This window comes from Podarcis raffonei, chromosome Z (assembly GCF_027172205.1).
Source record: "Podarcis raffonei isolate rPodRaf1 chromosome Z, rPodRaf1.pri, whole genome shotgun sequence".
NCBI lineage: Eukaryota > Metazoa > Chordata > Lepidosauria > Squamata > Lacertidae > Podarcis > Podarcis raffonei.
The window spans coordinates 11,311,983-11,329,633 of NC_070621.1; the positions used below are offsets into that span (position 1 = coordinate 11,311,983).

The 17,651-nt window shown below is 41.2% G+C and overlaps 1 protein-coding gene across 10 annotated transcripts in view; it reads right to left on the reverse strand.

The window, feature by feature from the left end:
• The window catches only part of RALGPS1 (Ral GEF with PH domain and SH3 binding motif 1), a 216,473-nt gene that overhangs the window by 165,551 nt on the left and 33,271 nt on the right, over positions 1 to 17,651 (reverse strand). For 8 of the 10 annotated variants that reach the window (XR_008328655.1, XM_053374837.1, XM_053374841.1 and 5 more), the window contains exons 2-5: positions 15,877 to 15,962; positions 8,861 to 8,984; positions 3,486 to 3,593; positions 2,074 to 2,124 (exon numbers count right to left, since the gene is read on the reverse strand). Coding sequence is in view for 9 of the 10 variants with exons in the window: in XM_053374837.1 (XP_053230812.1) it covers positions 2,074 to 2,124; positions 3,486 to 3,593; positions 8,861 to 8,917 (216 nt within the window). In the remaining variant the exon portion in view is untranslated. The remainder of the gene's footprint in view (positions 1 to 2,073; positions 2,125 to 3,485; positions 3,594 to 8,860; positions 8,985 to 15,876; positions 15,963 to 17,651) is intronic. The other 2 variants (XM_053374839.1, XM_053374840.1) reach the window with 1 other exon arrangement.

Consider the following 17,651-nt stretch of genomic DNA (forward strand, 5'->3'; position numbering starts at 1 on the left):
AACATTTCCAAATCTAAATAGGCAGAAGCACTTAGGAAATAGCCTTCCCTCATATATAAATGTAGTAGCCCGTTAAAACCATTATTAGGACACAAATATATCTAGCCCATAGAATTATGTTATCATTCTATCAGTAAGATGCCACATCAAAACTAAGTTCAAAGAATAACACATGCCAGAATGTAACAAATTTTAATTTGACTACATAGAATTAAAAGAGACAGCTGGAAAAGCCACTGTTAGCAATATCAGCAGCTGAGATCTAATTGGTCTTAGAACACATGCTGTATGCGTAAGTACAGATGGAAGCAATTATATATGTCAGAGCTCTGACTGCATTCACCAGACATCTCCTGATAAAATTAGTCACTTCTTATAGTCATCAGGGAACAAGACAGCTATGTATTACAACACTTGCAAGACTTCTAAGTTTTCCTAGCCTTCTGCCAAGCTTTAACTCAGCGTCTACACTGCTTCCTAGAAGGCCTATTCTAACTTCTAAAATAGAAAATTCAAGCAATTTTAAAGAGTTTGTCTCAAACCACATTTCCACCTACTGCTGTCAGTCAACATCAACATACGAACCTGAATAAGACCTGCCAATGCCCTGTCTGTCTTTAAGCTGACCACAATCAATCTGACTAGGGCTGATCTGAACACTCCTGCAGCAGAACATTTGGCAGAACATTTTGTAGGAAGTGAAGGCAGCGTGGGGCGTTTGGGTGATGGAGGTACTAGTTAGTTTACAATAATAAAAGGTGGCCAATGGCCTTTTTATTTATTTCTTTTTTCAACAGCAACAACAAAAACATCATTAAATGTAAAAGCTTCCCTGAGTGGCTAAGACATGCAGCTTCTGCTGCACACTTTCTAAATGGAGCCAGATGAATGTTTCAGGAATTGACATTGCATGATCACGTTGTTTGGGTTCCAGTGGGCATTGTCGGGTGGGTGGGTGATAATTGTCTTCATTGGACCATAGATTTTTTTAAAAGAAATAAATGGAGAAAAACTGATATAGTTATACAATATTTCAAAAAGGACTTCCAATTAACCCTGTTCATTGACATTTGGTTTTTTTATCTTTTAATAGTGCTCCTTTCCTCGGTTTTATTTTCCTCGTTCCGCCCGGACACTGAGGTCCAGCCCCAAGGGCCTTCTGGCGGTTCGCTTGCTGCGAGAAACCAAGTTACAAGGAACCAGGCAGAGGGCCTTCTCAGTAATGGCACCCACCCTGTGGAATGCCCTCCCACCAGATGTCAAAGAAAAACAACTACCAGACTTTTAGAAGACATCAGAAGGCAGCCCTGTTTAGGAACGCTTTTAATGTTTGACACACTATTGTATTTTAAAATTTTGTTGGAAGCCGCCCAGAGTGGCTGAGGAAACCCAGCCAGATGGGTGGGGTATAAATAATAAATTGTTGTTGTTGTTGTTGTTGTTGTTGTTGTTGTTGTTGTTGTTGTTGTTTGTTATTCCTCAGCAGCAGCAGTAAACACAGTGGTACAAAACTGAGCAAATGACTGAGTGGCACAAGGAGTGTCCCTGAAATCTGCTATGGCTTCCACTTACATACTGCTGCTTGTTCATATTCGCCAACATGCCAGAGAAAAAATTATGCTGGGCCCCATCCTGCTTCCTCTGCCTGTCATGTTTTCTTCTATGGAAAGAGATAGTAGGGAGGCTGAATTCTCATCCTGTTGGGAATTTTAAATGATTGGGCTTCTCTTGCAGCTCCTCTCTTTGCCCTTGGGGGAGGTGTATATGATTGATTGATTGATTGATTGATTGATAGCATTTATAGTAGGAGTGGGGGGACTTTCAGCACAAGAAACACATGAAAAATCTCAGAGGGGACCCAACTTCTCAGAAAAATTATTTGCATTTCCTGATGCAGGTTAAATGGTCACTTTGCACTTACAGCCTTTATATAGGTACTTCACTGTGCAGCGCTAGGTACAGTTTGGGTCTTTTGTTAATAACAGTTATTTTCCCTTGAAATACATATAAAGTTATTCAAATGGTCATTGTTGACTTCCAACATTTATTAAAAGTTAATATCAGAGCACATACCTCTGGCTGAATAGCTTTAAACACAGGCATATCCATCAATGTAATCTGACTCTGTAACAAAAGTTAGAGAAAGAACAATTACAAATTTACAAATACTTGATTCTGTGCTAGTCCAAGATACTTTTGCCCAAGACAGAAAATTCTGACAACACTCAGGCCCCGGATCATGTGTGTGTAGTCTTCAGAAAAGCTGATATTGTACAAAAATCTTCACACTGCTGTGATGAAATGCATTGTTAAAGTAATTTGTGATTCAATAGCTCACTTCTGACCCTTTTTAAGTGTTCCTTTCCCCACATTCTTGACCAAACAAGGCAACAAGGGTTGTGTGACATCCAGCTAAATTTTGCTCCTTACTCAATAGACCCATTGAAATTAATATACCTAAGTTGGTTGTGTCCATCACTTTCAATGGCTCTACTCTGTGTAAGACAAATATTGGAAACTATTCACAGATTCTGCAATGTAGACATTTAGCTTTCCATCCAATGTTAGTCATATTTAGAGTAGAACCAGTAAAACATAGTAGGATACATCCTAAAGTGCAGGGTCACAGAAGGGAAAGTATTTATATGTTGCTTCCTCAATTTAATTTCAGTTTTTCCATCTGTAATTCCTGGGCTATAGTTCCCTTTCTCTTCTTGTGCATTTTTCTAATAGTAAACCTCATTTAACTGAAATAAAGGCAAAGTAGCTGACTGCTTTGGCTACTGCCTTTTCAGTTTTGGCAGAATCAGAAGAGCGAAGCAGAATCTCTCCTGGTCACATTATCTCTGCTTAAATCCCAAGTGTCTGTCGTTATCAGGCAGAGAAGCAGTTCTATTTTTCTAGAAAAAGAAGTGCCAGAAATCACCATGAACACCTCCCTAGTTCTTTTAGAATGGCAATGGTGCCCACCTGAGAGGTGTTGAAACTGAGTTCTGGTAAGTTCCAACTGGACAAAAGGCTTGCAGAGAAGTCCTTTTTTTTTTAAATAAACACACACACACCTCAAACAAGCAAACACCTGAATATAAAAAATAAGGCAGGAAAGGTCCTCTTTACCTAAACTGCTCCAATGCCTGGGGGAAGGGAGAAAATGTAGTCAATGGTGGGTGGACGTGCTGCTGAAGCCTCTCCAGCAGCCCCAAATAACCTGAGCACTATGTTTCCACTTCTGCATTCATGTTTTAAAAAAGTTTTCTATAAAAGTGAACATGGTGCTCTGGCTACAGCTTAGGAGAAGCTTCACTGAAAAAAGTGTTAGTTATACTGCAGTTGGGTATAAGAATTAAAAACTTTATATGTAAATCAAGTAAACCCCCGAGATAGCTTGATGAACACTAATTTACTTCAGAAATTTGAATGAGAACCTATTCTTATGATCATGTCAATACTTTTAGTACAAATATGAAATCAGTCATTTTACTTACTGCAAACTCCTCTGGAGTTACTTTCAATACGTCAAACACAACTGCATCATAGCTTTTATGGGCATAATCTGAACTCCGTCCTTCCAGAGAGTCAGAACTGCTGCTGCCCTATGGAAAGGGATGGGAGGAATAGATTTACATGAAACCAGAAATTTGCCAGTCAGCTAATTAATGATTGCGTTCACAAAGAAAAAAGCAAAGCTGAGCCTTATGCCAGTTTACTTTTTACTAACTTGGGTTTCTATCCAATTCTCCCCTCTGCTTATTAAACAAAAGCTATTCAAGTTGGTGCTCATATTGGCTAATGCAAGAGAAGAGGTGTGCAGCTATAAGATTAGAAAGAGCTTTCAATATAAAGTTTGGTATATATATCAGTAGGGTTTTCCCCAGCAATGGATCTTGTAAAGCCTCTATTCTTAGACGTTTCAAAAGCTTTGAATTGGTGAACCAAAAAGTAACAACATTTGCCTGCTCTAATTAATCACTGTATTCCTTTCCAAGCTAAGAACAAAATACAGTGATAACTTGGTTCTCGAACTTAATCTGTTCCGGGAGTCCATTTGACTCCTGAAACAGTTTGAAAACCAAGGCGTGGCTTCTGATTGGCTGCAGGAGCTTCCTGCACTCAAGCAGAAGCCGCATCGGACATTTGGCTTCCAAAAAATGTTTGCAAACTGGAACACTTACTTCTGGGTTTGCAGTGATTGGAAGCCAATTTGTTTGACAACTAAGCCATTCGAGAACCAAGGTACCACTGAAACACTATTGAAGCTGCATTTCCTTGCTTTGTGAAACTAGGAAAGTGGCAGAGATATCCCAGTAGTACTTCCTACCAATTTCTCTTTAAGGCTAGAAAAAAGTGAATACAGTCATGAAGAGGCTGGGCTACTTTTAGAACTCTCTAGGAAATTAATAATAATAATAATAATAATAGTAGTAGTAATAATAATAATAATAATAATAATAATGATGATGATGATGATGATGGTATTTGTACCCTGCCCATCTGACAGTTTTGCCCCAGTCACTCTGGCAGCTTCTAACAAAATAAAACACAGCTAATTGTCAAACATTAAAACTTCCCAATACATCTACTTTCAGATGTCTTCGGAATGTTGTGCAGTTGTATATCTGTTTGACATCTGATGGGAGGGTGTTCTATAAGGTGGGTGCCACTACCAAGAAGGCCCTCTGCTTGGTTTCCTGTAACTTTACTTCTCACAGTGAGGGAACTACCAGAAGACCCTTGGAGGTGGACCTCAGTGTCCAGACTGAATGATGGGGGTGGACACACTCCTTCAGGTATACAGGGTTGAAGCCATTTAGGGATCTTTAAACATCAGCACCAACACTTTGAATTGTGCACGGAATGTACTGGAAACCAATGTTGATCCTTTAGGATCAGTATTATATGGCCCCAGCAGCTGCTCCCAGTCACCAGTCTAGCAGCCACAATCTGTATTAGTTGTAGTCTCAAATTCACCTTCAGTGGTAGCCCCATGTACAGTGCATTTCAGTAGTCAAAGCAGAGCATATACCACTCTGGTGTGAGACAGTGTGCAGGCAGGTAAAGTCTCAGTTGGTAAACAGCTGCCCTGGACACAGAATTAAACTGCACCTCCCTGGACAGCTGTGAGTCCAAAATAACCCCCAGGCTACGGACCTGGTCCTTGAGGGGCACAGTTACCACCCCATTCAGGACCAGGGAGTCCCCCACACCTAGTCGCTTACTGTCCCCCAGAAACTTAAAGCAGTGGTTCCCAGACAGTGCTCCACAAAGCACTTGGTGCTCTGCGAAGAAATCTGAAGTAAAATAAATGTAAAAACAGCCCAAAATGCACATGTGCCTTTGGCATAAGGACAACGAATGTGTTCCATGGCAAATTTATCTTCTGAAAAGTGCTATGCAACTCAAAAAGTTTGGGAACCGCTGACTTAAAGAGTTAAAGGGTTGGGCTAAGCAGCCTGCCATTAACCATGAGGAGAATAACACAAGAGTTCTTCTGGATCAGACCAAAGGCCCATCTAGTCCAGCATCCTATTCTTACAATAGCCAATCAGATGCGTAAGGGGAGGCCACAAACAGGACTTGGGTGCAATAGCACTCTTCACAGAAAATGAATTTCTGACTTCAAAAGTGGAGGTAGAACATGACTGATAGTCACTGATAGCCATATCCTCAATGACTTTGTCTAATCGTCTTTAAAGCCATCCAAGTACGGGACCACCATTATATCTTGGGGGAGTGAATGACATACCGTATTTTTCGTCCCATAGGACGCTCCGTCCCATAGGACGCACCTAGTTTTTTGGGGGGGAAATAAAGGAATTCCCCCCCCTTTATTTCCCCCCCGAAAACCAGGTCGGGGAAACCGAACCAGGTCGAGGAACAGTGGGATGGCGGCGCTGCGCCTCCCTGTCCCCGAGCTTGTGGGGCTGGCCGATGTCTGCCCGGCGCGGAGCGCTCTGCTTCAGGGTGCCCCGGGCGCAGGGCGGCAGGCTGCTATCCGCAGCGTAGGGAGCCCTGTGGGGAACTCCTGCAGGGCTCCCCAGGCTGCGGATGTCTGTCTGGCGCGCGGGGCACTCTGCTTCAGGGTGCCCTGAGCGCCGGGCAGCAGGCTGCTATCCGCAGCGTGGGAAGCCCTGCGGGGAACTCCTACAGGGCTCCCCACGCTGCAGATGTCTGCCCAGCGCGAGGGATGCTCTGCTTCAGGGCAACCCTCGCGCCGGGCGGCAGGCTGCTATCCGCAGTCTAGACAGCCCTGTGGGAACTCCCGCAGGGCTGCCTAGGCTGCGGATGTGTTCCTGAAGCCTGGAGAGCGAGAGGGGTCGGTGCGCACCGACCCCTCTCGCTCTCCAAGCTTCAGCGAAAGCCTGCATTCGCCCCATAGGACGCACCCAGATTTCCCCTTCATTTCTGGAGGGGGAAAATGTGTCCTATAGGGCGAAAAATACGGTAATTTCACTTTGTAAAGAAGAACATTCTTTTATCTGTCCTGGATCTTCAAGAATCCAGCTTCATTGGATGGCCCCAGGTTCTAGTATTATGACAAAGGGAGAGAAAATGTCTTCATCTTCACTTTCTTCACACCATGCAAAATCTTCTATCCCCCATCATGTTCCCCCTGACTTTTGTTTTTTCAAAACTAGAAATCCCCAAATGCTGTGGCAGTACATGGGCAGGCAGGCAGTGATGGCAGCAAGAAGAGGAAGTGACTAATTGGGCATACACCAATATCTGCAAATATTTGTGACATAATCTAAGTATGGACAGAACTAGATATTGGGGTATATGACCAAAGTCTTTTGGTTACTGGACACATTTTAGAAAATCCTAAGCAAATATACTAAGCTGTAAGTCCCATTGAACTCAGAACCTACTTCTGAGTAAACATGCTTATGAAGACATAGTAAGTTGTGAAAACTAAATAAAATGGAAGGAGGCTACTGTTTTTAATAAATACGGGAATTCACACAGATCATTCTCTGTTACATTAAACAGAAAACACTCTATTTAGTCTGAGGTTTCCCTTCAGATTCCCAGAAATATAACTGTTCACCAGTATGCTATTCAAAACCATGCAGGAAGACTGTGGCAAAATCAGAATTATATCTTAGATCTGTCAAATATGAACTTAGACCCTTAATCACAAAGGAACCTTTTCAAATTTCAATAGTTTCTAATGGACATTACAGATTTACTGTAACTTCGCAATGTAATGTTTATAGAAGATGCATTCTCACCTTCCACTCAAAAAGTATAAAACCCAGCTAGGAGTTAGGTTCTTACAATTTTGGGACATGGTATAAATCCTAACCACAAGATGCCAGTCTTCATTTCTCATCCATTTCCAATGTTTTCAACTCAGTGACTATTTTTCAGCATGATAATACTAAATTATTGAAATGAACTGCATAGTTCTGTTGTCTATTTTTTCATGTAAGTTGCTGGTTTAAATCCACTGTAAATTCCAGTAACTCTGTACTGCTTTTCCACAGAAAGCTGAAGTAAACAAAACTCAACAAAATGCATTTTTTCATAATCTTGTATTATTATTTCCAGCCTTCCAAGGCTTGGGGATCTCATGAAAAACATGCAAAAAGACATACTCTATGGAGTCGAGTGCACAATAGAGTTAAATTTACCACTGCAATATCCCCAAAACTGGGTCTTTCTGATTCACAGCACTTTAGAATCTCAGGGGGAAGGAGGTCCTAGCTGCTAATACGTGACTGTTTCAGTTCTACAGACATTTCACATACTCATTTACCACTTTCCCCTTCCTTCTGTGTATGGAATCCCTTCCAAGTACGGGATCACATGGAAAAACATTAACATGGATACAGAAGGATTTCCACACTATATGCATGCAGACTGCCTTTTCCCATTCAATAAACAAAGCAGATTCACATTCAAAATGGAGAACAGGTGTGGACCTGCTGTGTCCATTAAAATGAACCAGGTGGAAAAGTGCCACATGTCACACATGTATCAGAGCTCCTAGACATCAGAGCTTATTAGACATTGTTGGATCAGGAAACAGAGTGCAAGTTGGGTGCTAAGACTCACCAATCATCTGCACTGTGTACCCTGAAGCCTTGCCCTTGGAGAACAGCATCACTAGGCTACAGAAGTAGCTGATTGCAGGGGCAAGAGTATTTGGGGAACTGTTGTAACAGCAGGTGACATCCAAATGGGATCTTCCCTTTTGTGAACCAACAAGGCGTGGGCCCACTTTCTGATTAAGCCTCCAGTAAGAGGATAAACTGGGTGCTTTCATGAGTGATGAGGGGCTGGTAGGAATGAGTGAATAGGGTTGCTTTGTTGTTTTCGTTTATTTGTTTTTGTTATCATGTTACGTATTTTGTGTTTTTATGTTGTAAACCACACTGTGATCTTTGGATGAAGGACAGTACATAAATTTAATAAATAATAATTTTGCTAATATAAGCATTTTAATGCATACATTACCCAAGTATACACATTTTTGTACAAATTACTTGACTGAAGAATGGCACTGCAAATTTCAGAGAAGTGTGGACTTTGAAGGGTGGCTGTGTTTCAGTTTATATATTGTTCAGAAAGGCAAATTAGGTAGGTTTGTCTTTAAAAGAGAACTGAATCAAATGTCTTCCCCATCCCTGAGTTGAGATCTTAGTTTGTTCCCCATTTGGCCTCTCCTTAACCTACAGGCCCAATCACCCCTGCCCATTAGCCACGTTGGCTGCAGCTGTTCAATTTACATTATCTGTAAAATACATACAAGTATGATACTAGGCAAGACAAATTAATGGCAGAAAGTCTTAGAGAGATGCCAAAATAAACAACAATTAAATTAAAACATACAAATGGTAACAGAATACCAAATGTGTACCTCTGGTGTGGCGGAGGTCACTGTCACGTTGGCCATGAGGCCATTCCTTTTATACATACTCTTCTTTAGGATGCAGGAAATTTCAGCTCAGCCACCACTGGTGACACAAGAGGATGGAGAACTGCTGCAAGAAAAATACATTTTATGAGAAACTGATTTAAAAGAGGCCACCAGTGAGGAGCGCAAGATCATTATTGAGGGGACACAAAGATTATTTGCAAAGTGTACCATATATCAAGTGAGAGGACACCTGCTTCTTTATGTTCCAATTCAACCCTTAATACTAGCTGAGCAAACTCTTCAGCCTTCATGTTTGTATTAAAGGACATTGAAGGAGGCTTGGTCAACTAGTAAACACTCCTTTTGGTAGATGCTGAATGCCCAAACATTTCCTGGGAGCAGTATATTACCTTTTTCTTTGGGAAGTTTGGGTTAAAACTGGTATTGTGGTGTTTTAATTAACTCTGGGTAATATCCAGTGTTACTCAGAATAGATCCATTGAAATTAATGGACTTAGGTCCACTGATTTAAATGAGGTATCATCCTCTGTATTTTCGATATTGGTTGATATTAGAACATACTCTGCCTTTGGGGAAGGAAAGGGGAATTTAAAAAAAAATCACAATTGCATACATAAGAAATGTACACTTAGTTCTCAATGAAATATATGAACTTAAAGTTGTGTGAACTCACAAGCAACACTTACCATCATACAATATTCTGGAAAGGCAAAACAAATACAAGGATGATGTGAGTACACCTTGCTCCTGAAGAAAACCAAATTGATTAACAGTCCCACTTACAGAACAAAATGTATTCCCTATAAATCATTTGTTAGGAAGTATTTGACCAAGTTTTACTGCACACAAATGCGCAGAAGTGGTCCTCAGGTTGCGGAAACCTCAGGATCCGACCGGACCTCCAAAATGGACCCCTTATGCAACCAGAGGTACCACTGTATGTTCCTGGACATGGAATTTGACCTCCAAAAGCAAAAAAAGTGGGGAAAGGAAAACCCAGGAAAAACACTCTCTGATTTGTCCAGTCATTTCCCCTACCTCCATCCCTTCAATATATATATATACAGGCTAGATGTATTTTTTTAATCACTTGTCCCATAAATATTACTAATTTTTAGCAGGGTGCATTCATAGTGTTAATATGATGCCCACTAGCTGTTAGCTTTTGAAACAGAGTTGATGGTCTTCAGAGACATAAAGGTAGCTTCCTATGATCATATAGCCCACTCAGGAGAAGGGGGACTGCCAACTAAATTCCAAGTCTCTTGGCCTGGGAACGTCTGTCTAGAGCTGGTTGCAGGAAGAGGAACAAAGGAACCACATTGATATATCTGGTCTATGGGGCTCATGTGCTTTTGAGTGACAGGTTGTTAGGCCCAATCACAGGATGCAGGATGGGCAAGTACTTCAGGGAAGTGAAGGGCTTAACACTTGTGGGAAGTTAGGAGATGGGGAGTCAGAGTGTCCACTACTGTTGAAGTTGTCCAACCTCACTGGCAGGCAGCAATTTTTCATCAGCCTGGGTACAGGAGGAGAGACAAGATGAAGGACTACAGAACTTGGGCATCTTAAAAGGGACAGACAAGGGCAAGGCAGAACACAATGCATTCTTAGGCTTAGTTACAGTAGGGTATGGAGCTAGATAACTGTCCCAAAGGCTTCATGGGAAATGTGGGTGTTGGAGAGTAATGACATCATGCAGGTGATCTGGGAGGCAGTTCCAGACATAAAGGGCAGTAAGAGGGAAGAAGATCTGAGGCAGCAGACAGCCTTCGGATGGCTGAATGTGGCCAAGCAGGAAAGCTAAGAGCAGATGCAGAGATGTATTAGGGTGCAATAACCAGTGTGTTTTTTCAGGGGGGGATGCAGGGGTGCACATATCCCTAAACATTTTGTGAATCTAAGTTTCGCTTCATTGGGGGCAGTATTTCAGTATGAGTAGGAAAATGAGAGTAGCTTTAAAATTCTTTTAGAAAAAAAGCACTGGCAATAACTTTTCAGAAGTGGGCAAGGATATGATAGCCTTTGTTATATTATCATTATCATTACATATCCCTATATATGAAATGGCTGCTGAAAATGAGCCAGTGAGGTAGAAGAACTTAAAAATATGGTTTTCATATCAGAAACACTAAATATTCCCTTTCCTCTCCTCTGTCCACCTCCTGACTGCATTTTTGGTGAGTGTAGGCTCAAATAATGTTCTCATGAAAGCAAAAGAAAATTCCATATGTGACCTTGTATCAAATCCAGCTTGAGTTCTGGCTTTCAATGATACAAGTAAACCAATTAAATGATACAAGGAAGCATCATGGAAAACTTAATGAGAGCACCAGTTCTAAAAGAACCAATATAACTTCCCCCAATACTAAGCAGTTGTTTCAAAGAAAGAGTGCAACTTGAGGAGCTTCATACAAAATAAACAGGAGATTTGCTCCAAAAATGTATATGCCTGTTCTAAAATGCATACAATACAAATGCCTAAAATGTGCCATTTTAAATGGGACTTACCAGACACTATGTAATTAGCAGATCTTTTTTTGAGCCAAACTGCTGAAATAACCCCTTTCAGGCAGAGTAGGTTTCTCTGGCACAAAAAAAGTAGCAAAGGTGTTGTTATGATAGAAAGATGCATGGTAAGGAGAAAGTAGCAACAGGGTGCTTTTTCTTCCTCTTTTTTAATACGATAAAGCTAAAGAGTCAGTCTTCATATAGGGAAGGCATACACAAACTCCGGCCCTCCAGATGCTTGGGACTAAATTCCCATCATCCCTAGCTAACAGGACCAGTGGTCAGGGATTATGGGAATTGTAGTCCCAAAAATCTGGAGGGCCGGAGTTTGCCTATGCCTGATATAGGGCATAGTTGTGGAATTTGCTTTGATGTAGTGATGGTTACAACCTGAAGGACTTTAAAAGAGATTTAGACAAATTCATGGAAGATAAAGCTAGCAATGGCTACTAACTACAATGGCTTTGACCCACACCTCCACTGTCTGGGGCAGTATGCCTCTGATACCTATTGCTGGGAATCACAACTGGGGAGAAGTGGTGTTGCACTCAGGTCCTACTTACGGGCTTTCCATAGTTGAGGATATTGAAATGATAACTCATTTATTAAATGCAACATATTCAACCATGAATTCCAGTTGGAAAAATCAGGCACACTTATATTAGACTGGATCTTAAGTATGTAGGATCTGACCTGTATAGTTAATATAGAGTAAGGGAAAGAAGACAACTGAGTAACTCCCAGGTTTTCAACCAGTGTGCCATGGCACCCTGGGCTGACTTGGGCTGGATCTATACCGCTTAAAAAAAATTATAGAAAAAAAATGGATCACTGCTCTACAGCGTCATCTGGTGTCACATGTTTATAATGCGGTTATAATGATATAATTGACGAGTGCAACTGAGTCCTTTAATGATTATCAGGGGCACCATAAGCAGCAATGGGCACCATCCCTCATTCCTTCCTTCCCTCCTCTGATGAAAAAAATGGCTTCCAACAAAGCTGGAAACTCCCTACTCAAACAGACAAATGAGATGAGCGTCTTTACTTTTCCATATATGACTGTGCTATGTGACGCCAGTCACTTTCAAAAGAGTGCTGCCCAAGTGTGCACTTCTCTAGCCCTACTCTATGATCCCAGCTTCTGAGGGGGGACATGAGGGGAGCCTGCAAGAGGGAGAGGAGGGAGAAGAGAGGAGGGAAGCAGATGGTTCATGGGGCCAGTATGGTGAGTGTGAGGCAATAGTTGAACCTGACAAGGCAACTTCTTCTTGCCTGGGCTGTGGCCAGTGTAAGTCCTACTTGGCAGGAGACCCACTGGAAGATAGTGAGGCAACTGTGACCCATTGAACCCAGTGCATTCTACTCTCGAGCAGAACTTTGTTGGGCGAAGCCCATCCTCATTGGGTTGCAGGCAGTGTTGAGTCCTGCTTGAGAGGAAACCCATTGAAATAGGTAGGTAATAGATGGGAAATAAACTGGAATAATAATAATAATAATAATAATAATAATAATAATAATAGTGTCCAAGAGGAGATCTACTGAAACTGATGGGTGTGGCTGACTCAAGGATCACTGGCCTCCAATGGGTCTTCCCTGAGTAGGATAAAACCAATTTATATTGGGTTGTAGCAAGTGTTAATCTCACTCAGTGTAGGCCCATTGAAATTGATAGTTATGATTGGCAGTGTCATTGTTCTCCAGTAAACCAGTCAGGGGTTAGAACTTAGCAAGACGGAGCTCCTCAGCAACCTTCAAAAACAAGGAAGGAAGGTGTCCTGGTGACATGTGCAGTGGCCCAGAAAGGAACTCCCACTTAAGTGGGGATTCCTCTGTATCACACAGGGGAGTCGCAAAAAGAATGTAAAGGGAGCAGTGGACTCAAGGGAACTACAGATTCAAAAAGGCTGAAAATGCCTGCAGTAACTTGTTTGTTGAAACTTTGAATTTATGCCTCAATAGCTGAATTGGTTAGAGCATGGAGTTGATAACGCAAAGGTTGCAGATTTGATCGCTATATGGGACAGCTGCATATTCCTGCATTACAGGGGGTTGGACTAGATGATCCTCAGGGTTCCTTCCAACTCTAGAATTTTTTGGTTCTATGATTTGTTATATATTGGAGAATGAATCCATGAAAATGTACATATTGTACTAAGAGACACTCTTAGATAGCATTGCTTTGATTCTCAATTTATTCTCAATTAGATAAAAGGAAAAAATACTGTAGGTTATACTGTAAAGGTAAAGGATCCCTGACAGTTAAGTCCAGTTGCGAATGACTCTGGGGTTGCAGCACTCATCCCCTCTATAGGCCGAGGGAGCCAGCGTTTGTCCGCAGACAGCTTCTGGGTCATGTGGCCAGCATGACTAAGCCGCTTCTGGTGAACCAGAGCAGTGCATAGAAATGCTGTTTACCTTCCCACCGGAGTGGTACCTATTTATCTACAGTGGTACCTCGGGTTAAGTACTTAATTTGTTCCGGAGGTCCATTCTTAACCTGAAACTGTTCTTAATCTGAAGTACCACTTTAGCTAATGGGGCCTCCTCCTGCTGCTGCGCCGCCGAAGCACAATTTCTGTTCTCATCCCGAAGAAAAGTTCTTAACCCGTGGTAATATTTCTGGGTTAGCGGATTCTGTAACCTGAAGCGTATGTAACCTGAAGCATATGTAACCCGAGGTACCTCTGTACTTGCACTTGACGTGCTTTCAAACTGCTAGGTTGGCAGGAGCTGGGACAGAGCAACGGGAGCTCACCCTGTTGTGGGGATTCGAACCACCAACCTTCTGACCGGCAAGCCCAAGGCTCAGTGGTTTAGACCACAGCGCTACCCATGTCCCAGGTTATACTGTATTTACTTGAATATAATGTGCCATCAAATTTAATGTGCACCCCAATTTTCAAGACCTTGAAACCAAACAAGTATTTGATGGCAAATGTAAATGTGCCATCAAATCTAATGTGCACTGTAATTTCCATGATGTAATTTGGCCAAAAAAGGTGTGAAATACAATCAAGTAAATATGGTACATTATATTGTTGTTGAGATATAATTAGTTGTTGACCAATAAGAATATAAGGTCTCATGTTTACGAAAATGTATTTTAATATATGGTCGAATATATTTCCAATGTAGTGCCTAATGACAAACATATTTTTCAACAGAAGGCTACTCATTTTTCTACACATTTATATGTTATTGAAAATTTCATAGCTCTTTATACAAAAGCAGTATCAGAAACCCTAAAGCTTTCAAAAATAATTTTCAAATCAAAACAATTATAGTTTACATTTAAATTTGATGGCCCTGACAAACAAATGGTTCTTCATACATTTGTCACATTTTTAAAAAACTAGACTTGCCATGTACTACAAAAACAGAATCCTAAAATCTTATCTTGTTCAGCAGTGCCATCTAGTGAATAAAAATTAGAAATGCTAGAACTCAGAATTTGGAAAACCAGTGGTAGCATAATCCACAGTGCAATGAATGAGTTCCGAGACCAATAGTAACAGCATCCATTCATGGTTCAACAAAAATATAGGAGTGCCTAGCACTGGTCTCCAATTTCAATGCCTGCACAATCAATTTTAGTAATTCTCTGTTGGCTTCAAGTTTGTGATTGGGGGAAACATCAGGAAACCTTTTCCCTATGACAGCAGTCCATTGATCTATAAGAAGGATATCTGGGGAACAAAGTCAACATTTGTACTGCTTTCCTTTTCTTGTATAAAATTGGTGGTGCATGGGATGAGGGCCAAACAACTGAGTCTGAGTTCTAGTAAGACTGAAGTATTATAGGTGAGCTGTTCCCAAGCCCAGATAACTGGCCAATTGCTTACTTTGTACAAGGTCATACTCCCCTTTCATAGTCTAAGGGGGCTGCTGGATCCATTCTGTCACTAGAGCCCCATGAGACCTTTTCTCTCATGAGGAGATATGTTCTGGACTATATAGGAACTGGGCTTTTAGTGTGACAGCACCTACCCTTTGGAACTCCTTCCCATTACTATTAGACAGGTTCTGTCTCTATTGTCTTTTCAGTGCCAACTGAACACCACCCTTTCCCAACAAGCCTTTTTAGAAGAAATTTTTACCCCAGTCTTTATTTGTAGTGGACTTGAAATGGTTTTAAAATGCTTTTATTGTTACATCAGTTCAGGATGTTTCATGGGAAGCAATTTATATAAGGTAGCAAATTGGCTTCCAATAGATTCTGAAAGTCCCTCATTTGATACTTCCAATGTACCAAGCATGAAAAGCCTTTTGTTAGAAACTAACAGAACATAAAAAACATGCATTTCCCTATGTTTGCTATGTTCAAATCTCATACATTATTCAGATTCTCATCCTGCAAACATATTTCAAGCCTCAATAGCTTTAGTTCAATATGACATTCTAAAAATGCCTCTGTACTATGCTGCCACTCTTCTACAAATCAGTTTCCTCTTCAGTGATAAAATGAAAGCAGATTAACTTACCCATTATGTATTTTCCTTTCCAGTTTTAAGTACCAATAGTCAAACACAAATGAAGTCTTGCAGCACATCTTTCAGAATGGACATTTCTGGAAAGGGAAAATAATAATAAAAATATTATATATAATGGCAATAATACTATTTTATATTTATGCTTTATTTTATTAAAACAACTTTGGGCAGAAATGTATCTGTGGAAAATTGATATATAAATAGACTAGGCTTAGACCATAGGGTTTTCTTGAACAAGACAAAACCTTCCTATTTGTTCCTCAACAGTCAACCAACTTATGACTTTTATGTATCCCGTTCGGCAAGTATGGAATATAATTAAATCAAACTGTTCAGAGTAAAACCTTTTTATCTGATGCTGCCTTCAATATGTGAGTTCCTCCGGGCTCAATTTTATCCCCTGTGCTATTTAATATCTACATGAAACTGCTGAGTGGGTCATCCCAAGTTATGGAGTACATTGTCAGTAATATGCTGATGACACAAAGCACTACTTCTCCTTTACATCTGCAGATGAGGCAGTGGATGTGCTAGACCGTTGTCTTGCCTTGGTAATGGACTGGATGAAAGTCAAGAAACTGAAGCTTAATCCAAATAAGACTGAGGCACTGTTAGTAAGTGGCTCCCTAGACCAGATGGGTGGGAGATTGTTTGCTCTTGATGCTGTTACACTTCCTCTGAAGGATGGGGTATGTAGCTTGGGAGTACTCCTGGATACTTTGCTGTTGCTTGAGGCTCAGGTGGTCTTGATGGTGCAGACTGCCTTCCATCTGCTTCGGCTGGTGACCCAGCTGCGCCCCATCTGGATAGGGATAGCCAAACTTCTGTTGTCTATGCTCTGGTAACTTCTAGGTTGGATTACTGCAACACGTTATATGTGGGGCTGCTTTTGAACATGATTTGTGCAGAAACCATCAAAGAGGCATGATGGTTTGAGCATATGACACCAATCCTGGTCTGACTGCACTGACCGCCAATTAACTTCCAGGCCCAGTTCAAAGTGCTGGCTTTGATTCTTAAAGCCTCAATATGTCAACAACCATCTCTCCCCATATGAACCAACCTGGACTCTGCAATCATTATTGGAGGCCCTTCTTCGTGTGCCTCCTCCACAGGAGATCCGGAGGGTGGCAACACCAGAATAAGCCTTTTTATGCAGTGGCTCCCCATATGCAGAATGCTCTCCCCAGGTAGGTTGGTCTGGTCCCTTCATTATACATCTTTTTATACTTTTTTAGTTATGATTGTCATTTATAACAAATATTTCAAATATTTCCTCTCCAACCAGGCCTTTGGATGATTAATATTCTACTGCCTCTTAAATGTGTTTCTGGGGTGGTGGTGGTGATTGTTTTGTTTTTGTTCTAACAAAACATCCTTCTTTGGATGAAGGGTGGTATATAAATTTAATAAATAATAAAATAATAAAAATAAATGACTGGGTATATAACATATAGAGCAGTGGCTCCCAATTAGTCAAGTACTGGGGACCCCCTATTTTTCAAAAGCCAAGCCATGGATCCTCTACTTTTGAAAATATTTATATCTCTGTGTGAATGCTGCCACCATACCCTCCCACATCTCCTAGTGCAAAACTGTGTGTCTTCCAGGTCACGCTCATGAGAGCATAATGCCCAAAGATGGGATGTCCCAGGCAGTTGACAGGTATGTGTCATGGACCCCCTAGGTGGGTTATGTGGATCCCGACCACCAATTTGGAAACACTGGTATAGCGAGGTGCATTCTCATTACCAAATGCACCATAT